Source organism: Python bivittatus, unplaced genomic scaffold (assembly GCF_059951505.1).
Source record: "Python bivittatus isolate LINGU-HERP-01145 unplaced genomic scaffold, Pbiv_v1 ctg000080_np1212, whole genome shotgun sequence".
NCBI classification, from domain to species: domain Eukaryota; kingdom Metazoa; phylum Chordata; class Lepidosauria; order Squamata; family Pythonidae; genus Python; species Python bivittatus.
Window position 1 is genome coordinate 66,988,577 of NW_028277035.1, and position 23,204 is coordinate 67,011,780.

General features: G+C 38.4%; 1 protein-coding gene across 4 annotated transcripts in view; it reads left to right on the forward strand.

The window, feature by feature from the left end:
• TMCC1 (transmembrane and coiled-coil domain family 1) overlaps positions 1 to 13,149 on the forward strand; it is a 143,277-nt gene extending 130,128 nt beyond the window's left edge. For all 4 annotated transcript variants that reach the window (XM_088134290.1, XM_088134291.1, XM_088134292.1 and 1 more), the window contains 2 exons: positions 6,445 to 6,580; positions 8,929 to 13,149. In XM_088134290.1, the coding sequence (XP_087990416.1) occupies positions 6,445 to 6,580; positions 8,929 to 9,243 (451 nt within the window). In that variant the 3' untranslated portion in view covers positions 9,244 to 13,149. The remainder of the gene's footprint in view (positions 1 to 6,444; positions 6,581 to 8,928) is intronic.
• Positions 13,150 to 23,204: the final 10,055 nt, after the last annotated feature.

Here is a 23,204-nt window from a genome sequence, read left to right on the forward strand (position 1 = left end):
TTTAGAGGAAAGGTAAGGCTGAGAAAGGGATGTGACGAGATTCTCAAACATGGAGAGGTGAAAAGTTTGAAGAACATCTGTGTATGAATCAGCTTATCGATGTTGTCAGGCTTCTTAGCAGGCTGTAGTGGAATCAGTTTCAAGAGGTTTATGTACTACTAAGCTAAGAAGCAGTATGAAAAAATTCCAGTGACTGCTGTGTGTCAGAATGAAGCCCTCTACTTGTGTCTCTTTTCACCCACCTGTGTTTTGTAGTGGGCCGAAAGGACCCCTCTTTTGAGTGGGAAGGCCAGTCTCCTTTTGTCCCTTGTGTGGGCAGTGGCTAGAATTGATATCTGTTATCTCACAGGTCTAGTGGAATAACTTGCAAGGCTAGAAAGGTTTGGAGAAGTTTAATGAATGCTGTTGGTGGAAGCTAGTATTAAGTATGCTTCCTTTTCTTATGCTTCTAGTTTCTTTGGCATATTATTTCTTACTCTTTTTCTGCACTCCGCATAACATTGTTTACCCCAAGAGAGAGCAGCATGAAGTACACACGTTGGCTGCAGAAAGTGTAGAGGGCCACGGTGCACAGGCCATCTTTCTTGAGAGACAGCCTGGTATGTGCTGTGCGAGCTGCAGCTTCCTAACATTGGATGGAATCTGATCAGAGTTGAAGAATGTTAAATAGGCAGCATTAGAACTGACGAGGCAACCATAGGTTCCTGCTTACTGTATCATTATAGTTGTGTAAGTTCATATGATTATATTGACAGTATTGCATGTGTCACTGTGCTCATGTGTGACATGTGAGCAATAGCAATGTAATTATGTCCTTCTGCATCAAGTACATGCTGCCTCAAGACACCTGACATTTTCTTGCTGCTGTGCTAAAAAGAACAAGCAAAGGAAAAGCCCTTACTCCTAAGTCGCAGAGCTGAATATATTTATATTTATTTACTTTGCCATGGTAGCAGTAGTTTGGATGGAAAGTTCCTTAAAACATTTCTACAGGGCCATTGATACATTTGCCCTGTTAGAGGTTTGTAGGCAAATAAAAGGTGAAATGGGATGAGTTTCTTTTATTCCTCCTTGCATGCCTCAAGAACATGCAAACAAAGTTTGGAAGTTCTCTTTACACACCCATATCCTGTTTCCTCCTGCTGTGTTTGATTATTTGAACATACACATACTTAAATTATTTTCCCTTCTCCCAGTACATCTAACAAAATATCTCTAATTCATTTACTGGTTTGAGAAATCAGCGCAGGATAGTTCTTATTAAAATCAAATTGATTATTTTTTTTCTCCCTATCTCTTGCAGGTATTGTGGTTTTTTGTTTTTTGTTTTGGTAACTATGCTTAGAATGTAAGTAGACAAGAGTTTTGCCACATAACATTATTTCCTCATTCTAAGCATTTTATGGAGATATTAGCCTGTATTTTGCCTAGTACTCTATCATTTTATTTTCCTAATCCAAACTGATTATTAAGAAAGAGCAGAACAGCCATTTAGCTTTTCAGGTGTAGCAGGACAATGCCCAGCTGAGTCCCAAAGGGAACTTACCAAAATGTTGGGAATATCCAACTACTGTCATCTATTATGGTCGCAGAGCCATTTCACAATGTTCAAAGCAGGGCTGTGGAGTCGGCACATGAAACCTTCGACTCTGACTCCTTTATTCATGGTACTTCCAACTCCTTTAATTATATATCGATATAGGAAATAAATTATACATATACTAATTATGTATTTCCTATATCGACTGCAAGTATGCAACATACAAGGCATTTCATCACTGCCAATGTGAATCAGCAGGCGGCTTTTTAGAACCCTAACCTGTTAACGCTTGGGCCTGAAGGCTGTAGCTAAGACATTCTGGGTTTTTTATTTTAGTTATTAAAGAATTACAAACATTCAGTAACCTTATAATTTATAGAAAGGATAAAAGCTAAAAAATAAAAACAGTGAGGTTATATTTTTATTAAACGACTATAGAGTATAAAGTAATAGGATATAAAAGAAAGAAACTATAAAAGAAAATCAGGAACAACTTTCTCTACTAGTTCAAAAATCTGAAGTATATCCTTTGATATTACTAACAAGAATTCAAAATCAAAACTACAAAAAAGTAAAAAACAATTGAACACCTAAAACAACAAATGACCGCTTTAAAAGAGATGAACTCAATTAGGTATAATAAGTAACATAAACTTTCTTTTCCGAGATTGAAGTAGTATTTGAATATAAAACTCAAGTGAATATAACATGAAACATTACATTTAATGAAATAAAAAATATATTTGTAGAAGATTGTTGAAGTTGAAGACTAACATATTGATTTTAGAAACAGAATTGCTTCTGCCAAATCCTCCCTCATAAAGCCATTAAATCCAATTTGACTGTTTTCAGTGCCAAAAACAGTCTTTCAGCACTGACTTGGGTGAGTGGCATTGCTGTTACAGTTCTAGCTATATCACTAATAACCTCTGGATAAACATAGATGGCTTCTAGAGAACGTCAGTTTTGATGACCGTCATACTTTTCCACTTCCTTTAATCCTTCAAAAAATTATTGCTGAAATGTCTTTATTTGGATAATTACTGGTTGTTTTTCCATGCTTAAGCAGCATCGCTTTGAACGTTCCATTCTGTCCAAGTAGGCTTCACACTCTAATTCTTCATTTGAAGAGGATGATTCTGAGTTACCAATGCTTCTAGCTTCATCCAGTGGTTCAAGTGTTTCCAGTAGTACTTATAACCCTTTCATGCAAACTATTACTTCATAGAGTGCCTGTTTTCCTGTAGCAACTTGGTCATTGCTCAGCAAAAGTCGGTTCATTGGATCAATGTAAATAGCAGCTAACAGGATTTGATTATCCAGCAAGAGACCCTCCCTTTTCTTCATTGAAGATACAGTACCATCAGCAATTAATCCTCCTCTTTTGTTCAGGTGATACATCAAGCTTTTCCACTCCAACAAGAAATTACCAGGTGTTAAATCCTCAGATTGCAACTTCTTGGTGACAATAAAAGGGTGAGAAAGTAGACTTTCTAATTCTGACACTTGCGCCCACTGGCTTTCAGTTAGTGCAACATTTATGTTGTCCAGATCTTCAAAAGTCTTTTGTTCAAGCAAACGCTTTATCATCAAATAAGTGCTTCCCCAGCATGTTGCTTGATCCACAGAATAGTGTCTGTTTTACGGGTCCTGGCTGCAACAGCTACTTGCCTCAACTTGCCAATGAGAGTAACTGCATGATGATCTTTCAGTTCATCTCTTATTGCTAGTTGCTGTGTATCTACAGCACAACACATATGCTGAATTATAATAAGCTTAGATGCTTCTTCACCAATATCATCTAAAGGTTGAGTTTCACTGTTTTCTTCTATTTGCACCGTTTGTGGATTAATTGCAGGAATGGGATCTTCTAATATTTGTGTACTTTCTTCATCAACTTTATTCATTTTCTCAATTGTACTTAACATATTTGAAGCATTGTCTGTTACAATACATGGAACCTGTTCCTTTTTAATTTCAAAATCTTCCAAAACATCTTCCACTAACTTCTGGAGATATTCGCTGCTGTGATGTGCCTGGGTGTCCTTTACTCCTAATGTTTGAGTTATTGTTTTATTACTTTCATCAACAAATCTAACATTAATAGCAAAATAATTAACTCTGTGACATGTGCATGCATCCATTTTAATGAAGACAAAACATACCTTCAAACTTTTTTGAAATTCTTTCTTACATTTGGCCTCTTCAATTATAAGTCTCCTTATGCTTTCTCTTTCTAGAGAAACTCCAAGTTTTCTAGACATTTCTCCATTTAAGCCTAAAAAGGATGATTGTTGAAAAAAAAAAAAAAAGGATAGAGGTACAATATTCTTCACTGCCATTTCAGTGATGTGGTTTTTGAACTTTTCTGGTATCATTTTTATGGCAACTTTGTGTTTGACCTACAGTAGATTTCTAATCTTTCTTTAGCCCTGAAGTAGATGGACTGTTGTTATTATCTTGCTTATTCACAGCTTCTAACACTTTAGGATGCAAACGCTGCAAATGTCTTTTCAAATTTGATGCTCTTGTAGGTACATTTTTGTCAGAACCACTAAAACTAATTTTTGCATTCCATGTTTTTTCAGAATCATCATCTTCGATAATACTCTGGCATATGTAATATTTCTCATCTGTTCCCATTGTAAAATGTTCAAAAACGCTGACTTTGTTGACATTCTCTTTGCCATTGTGATTTTCTTCATAGGGTGCCACTATTACAAAATAAAAATATCATAGAATATGTTATATTTTGAAATCTGCAGAGAACTTGAAATTAAAATAAATCCTGAAAAAAATAGGTTAATTAAATTATTATCTATGAAATAGGAAATTTTAACGTACTATATTATTTATATACAAATACAAATACTTTAATGACCAAGTATAAAATATACACAAGGAATTTGTCTTCGGTGACGAACAGCAAGATCAACGGTGCGTTTGGATAGCAACAAAAATTAATAAACAGTAACAATAACAGTGCCCAATAAAATAACTTTTCCAAAGAAGAAGCCACTGTCCAGTACATATCAAATCATACAGTGTTTAACAGAGCAATGGCACAAGGGAAAAAACTATTCCGATGTCTAGATGTTTTAACATATGGAGCTCTATAGCGCCGTCCCGAAGGAAGAAGTTGGAACAGATTATATCCAGGATGAGAAGAGTCTGCAGATATCCTCTCTGCCCTCCTTTTGACCCTCACAGTATACAGTTCTTCTATAGAAGGCAGACGGATTGCAATTATCCTTTCTGCAGACTTAACTATCCGTTGGAGTCTGAATCTGTCCTGTTTGGTTGCAGAATCAAACCAGACAGTTATAGAGGAGCAGATAACAGACTCAATGATTCTCCTGTAAAACTGTACCAAGAGCTCCTGGGATAATTTAAACTTCCTAAGTTGCCGCAGAAAAAACATCCTTTGCTGTGCCTTTTTAATGATGGTTGTGATGTTAAACGTCCATTTCAGGTCTTGGGAAACTATAGAACCCAGGAACTTGAAGGACTCTACCACTGATACTGGGCTGTTGAGTATGGTAAGGGGAGGAGTATTAGAAGGATTCTTCCTAAAGTCCACAATCATCTCCACAGTTTTAAGTGTGTTGAATTCCAAGTTATTACAACCACACCACAAGACCAGCTGTTGAACCTCCCTTCTATATATGCTGACTCATTTCCATTTCGAATTAGACCAGTGACAGTTGTATCATCCGCATATTTCAAGATTTTAACAGAAGAGTCTTTTGAAATGCAGTCATTGGTATAAAGGGAGAAAAGCAACGGGGATAGCACACATCCCTGAGGGGCACCAGTACTGATTAACCGGGTACCGGATGTAGTTTTACCTAACCTCATGTGTTGTTATTTATTTATTTATATTATATACAATTTAAATTTATTAGGAGTTGGAGTCAGTACATTTTTACCGACTCTAACTCAAGAATTGCTTACGACTCCGACTCCATGACTCCAACTCCACAGCCCTGGCTCAAAACAAATATTTTTCCCTTTCTAAAGGCATTTCTGAATTTACAATTGTGCTTAAAGAAACCACATTTTCAAACAATGAATTTGGCTCTTGGCAGTATCTGTGGATATAACAAATATCTAATTTTCAATCCTAGTTGTAAAAACTTTCCAGAACAATCAAGAGGACAATTTGACATTGATTAGGAAGAGGAAGCAGCATGATTACTAGTTAGGTTATAAAACTGATCAGAAAAAGGTCAGAACTTAAAACACCCTTGTAACAATGCTTACTTGGAAGTACCCTTCCCCCTGAGATCCGGCCCTCACGGCCTGCCAAAAAGCTGTAAAGAACTGGCTTTTCTCACAAGCCTTGGAGTGATGTGAGGCTGGAGCCCAGGGAGACTCTACAGTTGTTATTCATAGGCGCATGCGGGCTGTGTTTGGTGCTCTGGGAATGCTCTGTTTTGTTGGTTTTTATGCTTTTTATTGTCTGTTAAAGGCACTTCATTATGTTTTGCTTGGTATGTTTCAAGGTTGCGATTTTGCCTAAAAAACAGATGCAAGGGCCGAATTCAAATTCAGATGTTTAGGAATGTTCAGTTTGTTCTGGTATATACTCCAAAATTAGAAAGCGTAACACAAAGCTAATTGATAAGACCCAAATTGAAGATAGCATACACTGGACTGTAATTAACTGTTTGACAATGGAAACACTCCATGTACTATCTTTGAACACTTAAGCCCTACACGGAGATGGGTCTGATGCAGCCTAAAACAGTGTAAATTATTTCCTAGCACTGCAAGTCATGTTCACTAGCTAGATCCTGTTTTAAAAATTATTATAGCTGTCTTGATACCTAGGAAGATTGTGCTGAAAGGCAAGGTAGATGTCTTTAAAAGAAGAAAACAGCCACATGTTTTTTCTGTTCTAGATGTGAGCGGCTAGAAGAGCAGCTGAATGACCTGACTGAGCTTCATCAGAATGAGATCCTCAACTTAAAACAGGAATTGGCCAGCATGGAGGAAAAGATAGCTTACCAGTCCTATGAACGAGCCCGAGATATCCAGGTTAGTGATAGTGTGTATGTCCACTTCATTTAAATTATGTCTGTTGAGCATTTTTCACAAACACTGCTCTACTTCAGTTTATATTTTAATCTTCATTAATAGTAGAATTGAGTTACTGTGCTTTAAATCCCAAATTATCTCAATTCTGTGATCCTTACTGGACAGGAGTCATTATATTTTTGCAAGATTTATCCAAATCCTGTTAACAGATTCCTGATAAAGAAAAAGCTGGCAGTTCTACAATAAAAATTAATTCATTTCCTGGCAAACTCACCTCCATCTATAGAGAGGGTTGTAATAAAAGTGGTGGTTGTGTGTTGGGACCCAGTTTTGTACCATGATAGAGAGTAGTTTTTATGGTATTGTTCCCAGTAAGGGGGGGGGGAGAGCATTAATTTTAATGAAATCATACAGATGTAGAAATAAAAAGAGTAACTGGCATTATAGGTCCACTTCTTCAGGAAGCAACCTTTTTATATTTCTTGTCCAAATAAGGAACTTCTTTGAGAGGGATTTTTTTGATCCAGGTATATAAAGTATTTAACGTTAAAAAAATCTGGAAAGTTAAATTTAGAGGGCTGAGTTGCATGTTCACTCAGCTATTGAATGGTGGTTAATTACATACAAGAGGGCTGATTACACGTGAGGCCAGTAAACCTTTGTGTTGAAATAAACCTCTGCCACATGTGTCTGCCAACAGAGGGTTCAGGGAATGGGATGATTTTCAAACCTGTGTGGAAATCTGAACTATGTTTGACCTCCTCCCAGCTATGCCTCACATATAGGGAAACAGGAAAAAGAGCGGGAGAGACTGGATTTAAGAAGAGATATTATAAAGCAAAAACTATAGAGGAGAAGTTTAGCAACCCCACTCTCAATCATCCTGCCCTTTTGCAGCCCTTTTGTAAAGGAATATAATGTCAAATACAAAGCCATAGCTGCAGATACACTTTTGTTACTTATCACTGCATTTATAACAGCATCTTCACTAGGCTATAGAACTGGGTTGCGCAGTCTACCTTTCTCTTGATTATGATCATATAGGCCAGGGGTCCTCAAACATTTTAAACAGGGGGCCAGTTCACGGTCCCTCAGAATGTTGGGGGCCGGACTATAGTTTGAGGAGAGGAGGAGAGCCGCCGGACCTGGCATACCTGTCACATAGAATAGTCCGGCTCTGCGATCTCCCTCCTCGTGCATTGCCTGCAGCTCCCAACATAGCCCCGACACTTCCGCTTCTGACAGACAGCAGCGGTGGCCAATCAGGCAGGTGGGCCGGACAAATGACCCTGGTGGGCTGTATCCAGCCCACGGGCCGTACTTTGAGAACCCCTGATATAGGCAGTACACGTGGACAGTAATGGTGGCACTTCGATGGTTATACTGATTGCAGATGATTCAGTGTTTTTTGTCACCACTTAAAACTCTCAAACCCCATCCAAAAAAGGGGGTCCTTGTCCTAGTCCATTTTTGGAGAGTAACTCTTGACATGCCTTGCAAATCTAGTACAGTTCTTAGGCTACAGAAGTTGTGTACTCCTGATCTCAAAGAATTTATTTACACCAGCGGTATTATTTCTACTTCAGCATAAATTATACTTGGATGGTATTACTACAACTGGAGTATTTATACCAAGAAATGTCACAATTATTTTTCAGGTTTAAGATCTAAGTGTCTGTGCAGCAGAAAATGAGCTGGTAGTAAAATCAAGAGGCAGTAACCCTAACCTGAAAGACTTTTAATTCCTCATTCCATATTGTTCCTAATAGGGACTTCTGGCATGATACCATGAATTGTAAATTACTTTATGTAGGATTTATTTTCATTTATTTCCACTACAGTTTCATGGAGATTATGTCAGCCATATTACAGATTAGGGCTACCAGATCTGGGCAGTAGAAATCCTGATAACCACTAGATGGTAGCAGAAAGATACAGAAAACTAATGTCTGGTAGTTGTCCACATTTTTTGCAACCCAGTTCTATAGCCTAGTGAAGATGCTGTTGTAAATGTAATAATAAGGAACAAGCCTGGAGGAACCTTAATTTTGCTCCTGGATATGAAACCAAAAGAGTTACTCATATCCTGCAAGGTGTGATTGTAGCTCCAGGAATTCCCAAAGGCATTACAGGGTGTGTTTAGTAGCTTATTTAGAAGATGTGCCTGGCCGCCTTTCTGATTATTATCCTGTCAGCTTCTGGCACCTGATGTTTTGTCAGTGGACTACTTGGCATCTTGCATTCCTGCCTAGAGATGTGTACTATTTGGGTAAAAGGGAGCCTAGTGTAGGATCTCATAGATCTCTCTTCCCTTTGTGATTACTAAGCAGTTCTCTTGTGCTCAACAGGAGGCCCTAGAGGCATGTCAGACCAGAATCTCCAAGATGGAACTGCAGCAGCAACAGCAGCAAGTTGTCCAGTTGGAGGGCCTTGAAAATGCCACTGCCAGAAACCTTCTGGGCAAGCTAATAAACATCCTCCTAGCTGTGATGGCTGTCCTGTTGGTCTTTGTCTCCACCGTGGCCAACTGCGTGGTCCCCCTGATGAAAACTCGCAGCAGGACGTTCAGCACTTTCTTTGCCCTGGTCTTCATTGCCTTCTTGTGCAAGCACTGGGATGCCATTGCTGGCTACTTGGAACGTTTTTTTTCACCCCCCAGATGATGGCAAGAACAGGCTGTTGCCTCACTCACACGAGCTGGCCCTGGCAAGGAAATGCATCAAAGCTCGGTCAGCAATTCCTTCCTCCACCGAAGATTTAACATGTCCGAGTGTGAATTTGTTTACAGTTAAAATAACATTTTTTCTCTGAGACACATTGGCAATAGTGGGGTTTCTTTTTAGATTTTATTAAAGAACTCTTTTTTTTTGTCAAAAATCCTGGACAGTTTTTATGTAGCATGGTTCTCTTTGGATGCAAATCTTAATATTCTGTAAGTGTACAAAGATAAAACACAAATCTGGAGCACACCAATGGGCAAATTAAATTATGGCTCAACTACTGTACTAAACCTGGTCAGAGGAGGAAAGGACAATAACATAAATTCTAACGAAAATAATCCGGTGCATAGCGATACTCTGATTATCCTATAATGCTACTGTGAAACCTGACGACATTCTGTGTCTGAATGTATAGCTTCAGGATGGCTTTCTCTAGTGAAAGACCAATGCAATATATGGAACTTCCTGGATCTCTTCCTGGGTTTGCCTCTTCTGCTGTTGAACTTTCTGGCTAGATATATGAAGTGGATTAGTTATCCTGTGCACACTTACTGCACAGTTGTACTACAGTATTTTGAAGTAGCCCTTTGAATATTTTAAGCAAAAGCCCTTGGTTGCACTTTGACTGTTTTTTAATGTATGTATAGTCACAGATTTAAAAATCCAAATGGCATACTTGAAGAGTGTAATACTCAAACTCTCAGTGCTTCCTTATTGTTTCTAATAGGATTTTTTATTCTTATTGGGGATTGTTTTTGAACTTAATGGTTGGGAGCATCATCTCTCTTTCTCTCCCTTGCTCTCTTTGAATAAAGAAGTGATGTTCTTAAATGAAGAAGTGTGTGAATAAATGTGAGCTATCTTGTCCTGAGATGATTTTGAGGGTTGCAAATAATTTTTAATGTATCTCAAGTGCAAACCTGTTCAAATGTGATCTGTGTCCTCCTTAACTTCCAGACATAGCATTAAGAAAACAGATTCTCTTTCCCCTCCTGCCGGTCCCTATGCATTTTGTTTTGTTCGGAAGTGAAGGAGGAACTTAAAATCTTTACCCTGGTCCTATTGTGTCTAGACCAGTTATTTTAATGAGAATAAAGAAATCCTGGTTTATTCTAAGAAAAACAAATGGGAACTTTTGAAAGCATGAGTGAGTGAGCTGTTCTGAGAAAAGATATAGGGAGTCTTAACCTTACTGATAATAAATAGGACTTAAACTTTCGGTTTAGGCTCCTCCATGCCAAAGTTGGAGTGGTAGCTGGGATAGGCTACAGTCAGTCAGCTTCAGATCTATCATAAAGTTACCTGACATCTCTAAGGAAGACATAAATGCTTAAGGAAGCATCAAGGCCAATCCTTGTAATAGTCCCCAAGTTAACATATTATTCAAATATGCCCTTGAGAACTGAAACCAAAGCTGCCCTACTAACAGTGTTCACACTGTTGGTGCTTTTTATGTTTAGAGTCAGCCCCTTCAACTTCACTGTGTTCCCATATAGGACATCATGAAACCTCCTGCATTAGTAAGATTTGGTACAGCCTTCCTGACAGCTGGGCATTGCCAAGAAGTAGGGAAACAAAAGAGCAAGTGAACTGTGCCCCCCCCCACTCATTACTCAACATATGCTTGAAACAGGTTCTTCCTGTTTCAAGCATGTAAAACAAGATCTCATGAAAATTACATATACAAATGTTCCAAATAGAATTTGTTCTTGCAAGACACTTATTTAGAAAAGCAGTGGTATGAGCTGCTTGTATTCCTACTTTCACTGCTTTTTTGGAAATGTAAACTGGGCCCGGAATTGTAAGAAGGTTGGTTCTGTTAGTAAGTCTTTAGCCATAGTGTCATGTTTTTCCAAAGTCTCTTTAATGCTGGCCAACAAGCTTTATATTTGTAAAAGTCAGAATTAAAATTCTTAATTCTAGCTGTTTTCATTGTGAAACAGTTAAGTATTCTTTTGCATTTCTGGAATATAATCATTTAATTCTAACTTGGCCATGTTTTATCTAAGAGCCTAATAATCCCTAAATGGCCTACATAATGTAGAATTGAATCCTGAAGTTCTTACTGTTTAGGTTTTATTATTTAAACTTTGCTTCTATTCCCTCTCCTTTGTTAAATGGAACTTGGCCTTTTGAGTGTCAGCTAACAATAGAGAAACTTCCTTTCGCCCCAATCATCATTCAAGAGGTTTAGCATATAATTTTCAGAATTGCAATTCTTTGTACACTCAGATCCCTAATGCTAACATGCACCACAGATTGGTACTGAAAAAAAATCTTCTTGTCCCCCAAGGAGATTGCCAGTTACAAAAGATTCTGGCCAAAAACTAAGCATTCTGTTTCTCTAACCCTACAGATGTAGATTGTTGGTTAATATCTGTTTGTATTAACATACCTTGCCCTGCCATTTGAAATCTTTATTGAATTTATGACCACTGTTCCTGAGCATCTCAGTATCCCTCCACCTTTCTGCATGTTCTTAATGATTTAAAAAGGGCATGATTTGGACACCAACCTGAAATGCTTGAGTGGCTTCTAGGGCCACCTTCATTACACATGAATTTGCTGTAGATAAGCTTAGCAAAGCAGAGGAACAAATACGACCTAGATGAGTATTCTTTATTCAATATTCACTGAAGTCTGTTGGTGAATATTTCATTGCCTTTTCTTGTAAACATGTATAATTTCTGAATGTGTATTATTTGATAAATATTATAACAGCTAACACCTGTTTACTGAGAAAAAAAAGAAAAATGATAGAGCCCTAATCTTCAAAATTTTTCCAAAAACATGTTTTGGTTCATGATTAAAACTGGCTTTCGATACATTCTAAAGGTTTCTATTCATGTCTTATGAGGTCGCATACAATCTGTTGAATATTCTAACATGACTCTTTGTCATTTTGCCTTTTTTGCTAACAAATCATTCATTCATACTCCCCACTGCATCAAATTATTTAACAAATGTTAATTGTTTAAAAATGTGACTATAGCTTTAAACCCCTAATTCCCTTTGCAAGCATTTTTGGATTATTTGTTACAGATAGTGTTTGCAAGTGAGTGAGTGTATGCGTGTAGCATTATTGCTGATGTGGCCCTCTTCAGTTATGTATTGATTTTCCACAGTCTCCTATTTAGACCAGGTGATATGTAATATACTAATAACATATCAGATGATCACAAAAAGAAATGAATGTAGCAGATTGCATTAGTGGAAACAACTGTTTAGCATATTTTCTATGGTTCATAACATATCAAACCTTGATGGTTTAAAAAAAGGCTGAAGTGATTACTTACTATGTTCAAATTTTATTCCTCCAACCATAAGTGATACAGAGTATGACCCCTGTATGTACTCTGTGATTAACAGTTACTACTTTCTTAATTCATTTATTCTGCATCAGTGGACCCCTAATGGTTAGATTTGGGGGGGGGGGTATTTTGTAAGTTATGGTACTGGCCCAAAAGGCTTGCTGTCTTTCAATTGTTTGAATGGATCTTCAGAAATTAAAAGTGCAAGCAGCACGAACCAAGATGCCAGATGATGGGCAGGTGTCAAATTCTTTAGCAGTTTTGAGAAATTCTGAATGTGGCAAAAGAGTTGTGTGTGTGTGTCTGTGTTGTGTAGGCCAGGTGACATTGTGCATTAGTAGGCAACTGACACAACTGTAAGTGTAGTTTTTTAAAAGTATAAAAACTCACTTGCATGGGATGACGAGTATGGCAGTGACACTGTAGTTTATAGATCTTTAAGCTGCTAACTGTTGAGAGGGACTGACATTTGTCTTGTCTGGTAGTCACAGGTTTGTCTGTGACTCATGCTGTATATAAAATTCAATAAAACCTCAGATATTCACTGTTGTGTGACTTAGTTGTTATGTAAGGAGGAGGACACACCAAGGAAATAACAGTAAGATAAGATTTAAGCATCTTAGAATTGTGAGGACAAGAAAAATGCAAATTTAAATTACAAGAATGTGGTTCAGTTTTTACAGTGGGTGGCTTTACAGGCGATTTTGCTCCATGCTGCGTTGGCCACAGGTTAAACTAGCATACGCCAAGTCAGGCTATCTGTCCATGAGCTTAGTCTTATCTAATCTTATTGACAGAGACTTTCCAAGGTCATAGGCAAGGAACTTTTTTCTAATCTGGCTCAATAAGATCTCTTGATACTGGAAATATAAGCAATCAAAACTGAGATTATCTGTAAAATGAACTCTGTAACCCTGCTCGGCAATGGGGTTCAAACTTTCGCCTTCAGAACATTCCATATTGATCTGTCAGGGATTGCCTGATGCTGGGGCCAAAGATCAGTTGCGTATGTGAGGATGCAGGGAAATCTGTCGACGCTCCTCCGAAATTCTAGCGGCTGCACAAGGTTCCTTTGAAAACAGGTTTTAAAAAACTGGTCTGAGGAAGAAGGCTGGCCCATAGTTTTCCAAGAGGCCTCAGGAGTTCTGCACCTATTCGTCAGCCAGCACACCCGCTGTTTGCAGTACAGTAAGAATCTAGACAGGTCATCTAGGCATGCAGTGAAGCAGCGTCATACCACTCCTGGTGGGGAAGAGAACCGACAGCCGTATCCAGTTCATCCTGGTCACCAGAGTTACCCAACAGCATCCCTTGAACTATTCTAAATCCCTTGTTCCAAATGACCTTTAGGAGGGAATTGGAGTTTGCTTAAGCAATAGGTGCCTGTCTCTAACAGCAACAAGGCTTGTTTTCTGCACAATTGTTTAAAATGTAGCACAGTTTGCAACACTGGCTCAACTGGTAATGTGCAACGTTGGCTCATTCAATACAACCATTAAAAAAAAATGAGAGGGGAAGCTTAATAAATGAAAAATGGGATCCTTCCAGTACTGAATATTATTTCTTAATGCTTTCTGAAGAAAAAAAAATTATATTATTATTTCTAGAGTTTATGGGCCTCTTCAGTCGAGGGATATTCTGAGCAGTTTCCATTTCCCCTTTACAGTAAGGAAGTTAAACAAGTTAACAACCATATCAATATTACATTAAAGTTGCCAAGGCCAAAAGAACAGCACCACCATATAGCCGTAATGGGAGTGGCTCACACCCAGACTCCCTCCCAAGGCCTTCTGGAGTAACCACATTTGCCTGGTTTTCCAGAAAAGCAAGAGGGAAGAGAGCCATAGAAAGCCAACCCTTTTAGATCTTGCTGGATGGGCAAAAGGCAATCCTACAGGTACCCAGGTCCTAAGCTGGTTTTGTTCCTCCACCAATAAAAAACCCAAGCCTAACTTTCAGTTTATGCTAATATAACTTGCATAAATAAATATAAATAAGTCACTGTATACAAAATTTGCTTCAGCTGCATTATCCCTTCCTTTAAAGCAGCATCTTCCAGCCTGAAGTCTTTGAATGTGTTGGCTAGAGATAAAAAAGAGTTGTGGAGTCCAACACCGCTGGTAGATACCAGTTTGAAGAATGGAATAATATGAAGGTATACCGAAATCTGTGTGCTCTTTAAACTTGATTGGAGAGCTGAGTTCCAGGCTCTGAATAAAATCAGCTGCACATTTTAAAAAAATGTTTTCATGTCATGCTGTGTTTATCCAGTAAGATGAACTTTGTATCTCTATTACTCCATTATAACAAAGTCTGTCCAAAGCAGCTGACCAGATGTTTGTGTTCTGTAGGATCATGCAATATTCTTGTAAATATTTTAAATTATACAGCTACTATATTTTTAGAGTTTCATTGAGCCTGATGCAAGCTAGAGCTCCAATTTTGGGGCTACAAGAATCCAGATGACAGCTAGATAGCAACACTGTTGGATTTTCCATACCTCTTTCCTGACTTCTAGTGTTTATCTGTATTTTCCCCACCCTTCTATGGTAGGTTATACAGAGGGGCTTCCTTCTCTCCGCTCCATATCCCTTTGTGCAAGTCCCAAATCTGCTCCAAGATATCCTCTATCTTGAGCAGAGATTTAAGAGGGGAGTGAGAAATGAAGAATCTCTTCTTTGGCAGATACTGTTCTATCAGTGGAACAGCACCATTAGGTATAACCATAAACATGTATATTCAACTCAGTGGACTAGAAATGTAAACTCTAAAAACTGAAAATGCAGATCGTACTATATAGTTTGTAAATTCCCATCAAATGCCCGGGGAGTTGTTTTGTCATTATCCTTTGTTCAGGATGAAAGATAAATTCTTTAAACGGGAAAGTTCCACTGGATGAGGGGTTGAGGTGAGAGTGAGGTTAAATCTTCATTTTGCTTGTCAATATCTTGATTTGCTGTTGGCCTTGTACACCACCTAGTGGTGGAATATTATCTTTTCTGTAGTTAATTTCACTTCAGCATTTTCTTCCATTCATTGTAATAGCCCAGCTGGTTAACATATTTGCAGAAGTATATAAAACGATGGAATTATGTTCTAAGATCCTTGTTCTTAAACAGATTGTCCTCATCTTCAGTTTTAGGGATTACCATCCTCTGAAAATTACCCCCATCCTTTTTAGCAGGTGATACTATTTTTGTGTCATCTTACAGTAAAAGTCACATGCACACACTTATTTTTACTGTAATTGGAAAATAATAAGATGGAAAAATAATATATTTCCATTTATTTTTCTGGCTTGGGATCTTGATTCATATTGTCTATGCACGTATGCTAAAAATATTTAACTGCTTTCTCCTACCTAGTGGTTTCATCAAATAAATCAGATAGATGTACTCCTTCTAAATTGGGGACTCTGTAGTCCTTCTAAATTCATTTGTTCTGCTTAATTATGGCACATCAACACATAATTTTAAATATTACAAAGAAATTACAAAGTCCATGCATGGAGAAATTAAATCCACAGAGATACACCCCAGTCCTGTTCTTCAAGGTGATTTTAGATGACCAGAGGAATAGAAGCCTAGAATTAGTGATTCTCAAAATGCTTTCAGGAGGTTCATCTTATAACCTAGCAGGTGATACTATTTTTGTGTCATCTTACAGTAAAAGTCACATGCACACACTTATTTTTACTCTAATTGGAAAATAATAAGATGGAAAAATAATATATTTCCATTTATTTTTCTGGCTTGGGATCTTGATTCATATTGTACGCCACCCAGAGTCACATTTTGTAAGATGGGCAGGCATAGAAATATGATGAATAAATAAATATACTCCAAGGGTGGGCAAATGATGAAATATGTGATGTCAACTTTGCCCTTTTTACATTTGCATCATGATGTCACATATAAATATGTAAGCGACAGAGCTTTATTGTTATTATATTATCCCACCTTTTTAAATATATATATATATATAGAGAGAGAGAGAGAGAGAGAGTCACCTCAAGGTGGCGAACATACCTAATCCTATTAGACATTTTGATGTCCATCTGCACCCCCCTCTCATTGTGCATCTGTGGGAGTCTGAAGGCCTTCCTATCACTAACCCTGACGATTTCATGCTGTTGAGGCCTTGTGAGGTACCAAGCAGAACAGGAACTACATTCACCATGCTCTCTACTTACAGTGAATGCAGCTATCCTTGCCTGTTGCAAGTCCAAGCCTTACTTCGAAGGTGATAGATATCCTGGGTTCTCCTTGCTATGAATTTTTAGTAACTTCAGGGAGATTAGGGATTGGATTTCACAAATGAGCTCAACTCAAAACAGACAGTAATTCAGATTCTAAATGGGTGGGAGATTCACAGCTGTGAAATTTAAGGCTTGACTATCTTCCCCACCAACACTGTACTCCAACACCAGTAATCCAGCTGGTGAGGAACTCAGACTGCAGGCTTGAACCTTCTGTTTCTTCTCAGGTTGAGGAAACTTGTATCTTTTACCTGAATAATTATGGTGAATAAAAACCAGCTGCTACACAAGGCACATCCAAGTAGAAACCAATTTTGCAAATGTTTTTTTTAATTGCTTGTTTAAAAAATGCTGCTCTTCTGCATGCTATTTCCTTTCTTTAGAATAAGGACAATTTATTTATTTATATCATGACTATTGAGTGAAATCCTTGACATGCTTACAATATTTTTTCAAATTCAGTGAAATAGATGAGAGTATCTAAGACTTTTCCCCAATCTTCTGATTTTGAATATATGGGCCATAGCAGGTCTCTGAAAAAAATAGTTCCAATCTAGAAATAGCCATCAGAGCAGCTGATAATTCTCCACTTAGAGCACACCCAATAGCCATATTAAAGTGAAATCTACCAGTTCTTGAACCAGGAGAAAAATATCCCAGCATAAATTGTGCTGCTGTGACATCTGAACCCTACCCTGCCTTAGTAGTGAGGCCAAACAGTATCGTGGTCCTAACAAGTTTTCATAAGGTACAAGTTGAAGAAAGTGATTGGTGGATTCCCCTCACTACATTTCTCCTCCCATTGAGTGTCACCTGCTGAGGTCACCATCAAATGTTTTCCTTAAAGGGTGGTTTAGCTGAGCAGGGTGCTGTCAAATTGTCAGATAAACAGGTTGCAGGCATGTCTGAAAATAGACTGACCAGTCACAGATATGGAGGAAAAGCATTGGGCCAAGCTGTTCTCATGCCTGTGAGGAGAGAGGGGTTGCAAGGAGGCAAAGACAGATGATTGTGAGGAACACCACCACAAGTACTCCGTCCCACTTCATTCCATACTCCTCCCCCACACCTGTGACCCATCAGTCTAGCTATCAATCACAGAGGATGGTCATGGGATGGTGTTGGATGACTGAACTCCCTCTTTACCTAGCGCTGCAAAGGTACGCTATTGCAGGCAACAGTGGGCTGTTGCCACCAGCAATGAGAAGGAACCTGTGGAGCAGGCAAAATGCCTCCCACCAAGCAATAAAAACAATAAAAAGTAATACCACATGAGACCTCTTGCCAGCAAAAGCAGCAGAAATATATACTGCACTCACTGGGAACACTTTGTGGGCGGAACCCAGCTTTCTAAACTGACCTTTGATGCAGGGCATGAGTAGTGCTCTTTAAGAGTCTCCTGTTTTTAAACACAGGTCCAGAGCTCTTTCAATAAGCTCTGTAAGACTTTGTATAGAAGGAGCCTGCATAAGACCTGAACTGCATTTTGTTCTGTATCATCAACCACATAGTTCAGGAAGCATGCTTGATTTTTCCCATGGCAAACCTGTGTCAGGAGAAGACGGAAAATACTACTGTAAAAATGGAACAGCTGAAGATGACTATAAACTACTTCAGTGGAAGGCTGGGGATGAGGAAATCATATCAAAATAGTCACCAAGGGGCATTTGTGCCACAGTGGCTGGGTCGGAAGGGTGTGAGGATGAGACCACAATGGCATTTTCTTCTGAGTTTTCACTTCGTGACAGACTGAAGGGTCACTGGTTAAATAATTTCACTCCTCAGTCCTCAGATGTTCCAACTTTGGGTTCCAACAAACAAGATTAAGAAAAACAGAAATGCAATTTTATACTATTAGCCAAGTTTTATCTTATAAGCTGGACCTCTTTTAAAAAGAGAAAAGAAAAACTGTATCTGATGAGGTTTCTCTTCTGTGGAATTTTCAAAGTCTTTTACATCTTTTATTTTTCTGGTTCAGAATGGGTTTTGGCTGACATCTAGTGGTCATGAAATTTCATTGTGCAAGAATCTCCAATATTTCAAAGCAAAAATCTGTGAGACAGTCTGAAATACTTTTGCTCTTGCTCAAAACATAGTGTTACCTCCATTTCCCATAGCAGTGGATGGAGTGAAAACACTTCACAAAGCACTATTATATCTAATTGCCATTAAAAACAAGGCAAACACTTGACTAAATATATAAGTTATATTAAGAACTGATACATTTATAGGAAACCAACATCGTGATACAATAATAGTTATGTTGAACTTAAAGGGAAAACAAATTCCCAAATCCATTAAGGCCCTACTTTTATTAAGCCAACTCAAGGTTAGAAAATTGTTGCAAGCTCTTGAGTTTCAAGAATTCTTCATCAAGATAGAAAAGTAAGGGAGGAGGCAAAATATGTAGCTAATCTGGTACCATGTCCCTGTCTTGTTATATTGTTAGATGGAGGTTCAGACATGCAAACTGGAGTTTATGAGGTACAGAGTAGTAGTAGATTGTGTTAAAGACTCAGAAAGCTTGCTGGGGAGTAGAAATGTTCATAAATGCTTAATTTTGTTTTGGAAAGATAGTGTGTTCTCATTCTTTTTTCAGGGTCTCTGGACTTCTTGCCAGTTCACCATTTCTTAACCTAACTATTGGCTTTCTGAAATATTAACCTGCAAGAAATATACTTCATTTTGTCACAATTTTGCTATCTAGAAAAAGTAGATTAATTATCATTTTAGAGTTTTTTATGCTAACACAAGTCAGATCATTCATTTCAGCTGCTAAGATTATAGTTAGGAAATATAGAAGTTATTTATGTCTTACAAAATTATAGGACATTCTTCATTTCTCTTTTAACTTTTTGATAGTGAATGTCATGTGGGAATCAGGACAGCATAGTGGGGTGAGAAAGATTCAGGAACAAATTTTTCAAGAAAACGCTCAATGACACAAGCCCTTGGGCTTATCTTTCTCTGAGAGTTGCTGTGAGGATAACATGGGGAGGCAGAATCACTTGCACCATCTTGACCTTCTGGAGAAAATGGGGAAAGAAATGTAAGTAATAAGAAGGGGCAACTAATCAGTATGTTTTATGGTTAACCAGTAATGCTCAGGGTCTGTTTCCACACTGGAGATTTTTAATGTCATCCAGCCTTGTTCTGGTGATATACCATTAATGAAGACAAGCTCTGGATCATCCGACAATGGCTGGGAGATAGCCTAAAGCGCATGGCCTAGATCTTGCCACAGATTCTGTTCAAAGTTTCAGAGAGAATACGTGGTATGATCTTCATAGAACTGGACTATTTCTGAATCCACGTTTTGTTTCTTTGCCAGGAAAAAAGCAACGAGTCTTGGAATTCCTTTGAAGGCCTACACATTTATTATTACTGACACTTTTGTGGTTTCAGTGAAATAGACTTTGATCCACAAGAACGTATACAATAATAAATGTGTTAGTCTTTAAGGTGCACATTTAAAATTAAAATAAAGTTAAAGTTAAGGCTTGAGAAACAGTTCCCCTCAATTCTTAACCAAAAGAGTTTTATACACCGCCCAGAGTCCACTGGAGTTGGGCAGCTGTAATAAATATAAATAATATAATATGAGAAGATCATAACGATGAGTTGGAGATGGTTTGACAGAAAAGAAAGGGGGAAAAAAGGAAAAGGAGAAAAGGAGAAGAAAACCCGAAGTCACAAAGCCCATAGAAGGTAAGCATCTCAAGGCTCAGAAGGTGTTCCAAAGAGAGGTGAAATGTTGAACTGAGGAACTTGTTATTGGAGGAGTGTGTGTGTTTTGTAGGCAAGACAGGAATTGAGAAACTATACTCAGCAGCGCAGCAGATAGGAGACTTTAGACAGACCAGGCAAAGCTGACCTGAGAGAGAAAAAGACTGGAAGGAGGCCATCTTGTAGTTTTCTCCAGCCCTTAGATATGCAGTGTTCATTATGAGTGATGATAGATGCTGGGCCAAAGAAAGAAGAAGTCTAAAAGCAGCTGAGTGGAGTCCATGCGGGGCTGGGAGAAGAGAGAGAGCCAGACATACTGCATTCACCCACAGGAGAATTCTCATAGAGGTCACTGGAAAGAAAGGTGAAGCTGAAAGTAAGGAATGGTATTGCATCACCAGAAGTTGAGCAACTGCTATTCTGTTGTAAGCAACCAACTTCAAAACCAGACATTTGAAAGAAAAAGCTGGAAAAAGCGAAATAAGTGACTCTGGTCAAATATAGTTTATAGGACAGTTCAGTGCTACAAAAAACTAAAACTCCTCTGGAATCAATACATTTCTTAAACACTTTTGTATCAAAATATGACTGCATATAGGAAAGTTTAACTTCTCTGAGCTGACACTTTGATGTGTTCAATCTTGTGACACTCCCATAACCATGATGAGATGTACAAAGCAGCTCATCGGGAATTCAGGCGGTTGCATTGGGAATGAAAAGCTGAAGGGAAACAAGCTGGCCAGAGGACAAAGGGCAACTGGAAGGCTGCATTTCCTGTCTCCCACAGAGAACATAATGTGGCTAACAGAGAAGGAGCTACCCACAGTTATTCCTCCCTTCTCTGCCACAGAAAGGTCATGCTACTCTTGGTCAAAGTAGGCCTTTTCCATTACTCTTATTAGACAACCTAGAGCTGCCGAGAAGTTGTACTGGATAATCCTGTGGTCCAAAAGATAAGGTAGTAAACACTGAATAACTTAATGAATATTATCTCTGGCAGTTCAAAAGATACTCAGAATGAATGACTATCACACACAATGCACACACTCACATATATAAATAAAATATATCAGTGTTTAGATATAATCTCTAAAGACAATGGGCAGATCCTCCTTCCATTGTTTTCTTTCTGGTGGGTTCAATCAAGTCAGCTTCCACTACTTCCTTTCCACTGAGTCAGAGCTATTCTTGTCCTAAGAACCTACTTCTCATCTCTTCTTTAAGGTGTTTGTATAGTGTGAGGTACTTCCTCTTCTGGCCCAAGAGAAAGCTGGCTGGCACAGTAGAGATGATGCAATTTGTGTTGTAGTTTGAAGGGAAAAGACCAGACTTCTTGCATCCTGTACAGAGGGACTAATGGATGTTCCACCTGGGTGTAGAATGGAGTAATGTAGGAAACCCAGAAAAAAAAGTTGTCCTAATTTCCTGTTGTTTCATGCCCTGTCAGCTGATGGTGCAAGCCTGTGTTTCAGAGCAAAAGAACCCATATCACGCAAAGGTTGTGGATGCTCTGGAAAGAAAATTCCACATAAACACCCTCTGAAGAAAAGCTAATACTTTGCAACTATGTCCACATTCATGCATAGCAGCTGATACCCTTTATACAAAGGTTAAGCACTTTCGTTTGCCATGACCTTCATTTGATTAAAGTCTCTCTTTTTCTTTCTTTCTTTCTTTCTTTCTTTCTTTCTTTCTTTCTTTCTTTCTTTCTTTCTTTCTTTCTTTCTTTCTTTCTCCAATTTCATAAAGTGTTATCCTCAGTTGAGAGTGGGGGGAAGAGTTATGTAGAGAGAGGGGTGCAAAGGTCTTAGAAAGCAAAAGCAGTAGATCTGCTATTGACTACTCAGAGCCCAAAATGGTCAAGGTAAGAAAAAAAAATGGACTCCTTCTGTTTTTGACATGCTATACTTCAAGAGGAGATATTTTCTGGAGAGAGAAAGCTATCCCCAAGTTTAATTCAATCCCCCAATTTGAAATTGTCTGCTTCGGCTGTTTTACTCCTGAATCAAAGATCCCTTTAAAATCCCTTTGTTGTCAATATGTCAATAGTTGTCTGAGGTCAACAAGAGCATGCCCTGGTGATTCAAATGTTATCCCGTTTCTGATCCAGATTGGTATTTATTTATACTCTTGAACAGAGAGTGAACTGTTTGCCCTTCTCCTCCTCAAATATCTATTGAATACAGTTTAGTGGATTTTACCTTAACTGTTATCCTATTAAAATGAGTAATACAGCTACAGCTTTGGAAACTCATTTTAATTTATAGAAAATAGAGTGCTGCTATGGATTAAGCATCTGCTGGGTTAGTCAGTATCTGCAAGATGGTAGACTCAGCATTAGAACTGAAGCTCTGTCCCTATTGTACATCCATGCATTGGGGATCCCTGAATGTGTGTATATACCAACATTCATAACAAAGTGCTAGTTTTCATCTTTATGGCTTGTCACCAGGTTACTTGCAGGATCACATCTCTCCACTAGAGTTAGCTCAACCCCTGAGAAGCCCAGAAGCGTTGCTTTTTGGTGATGAGGCCAGCCCTCTGGAATAGCTTCCCATTAGAAGGTCATCTCTGAAGATTGAGATTTTCGAGGGGGCTTTGGGGGCCTG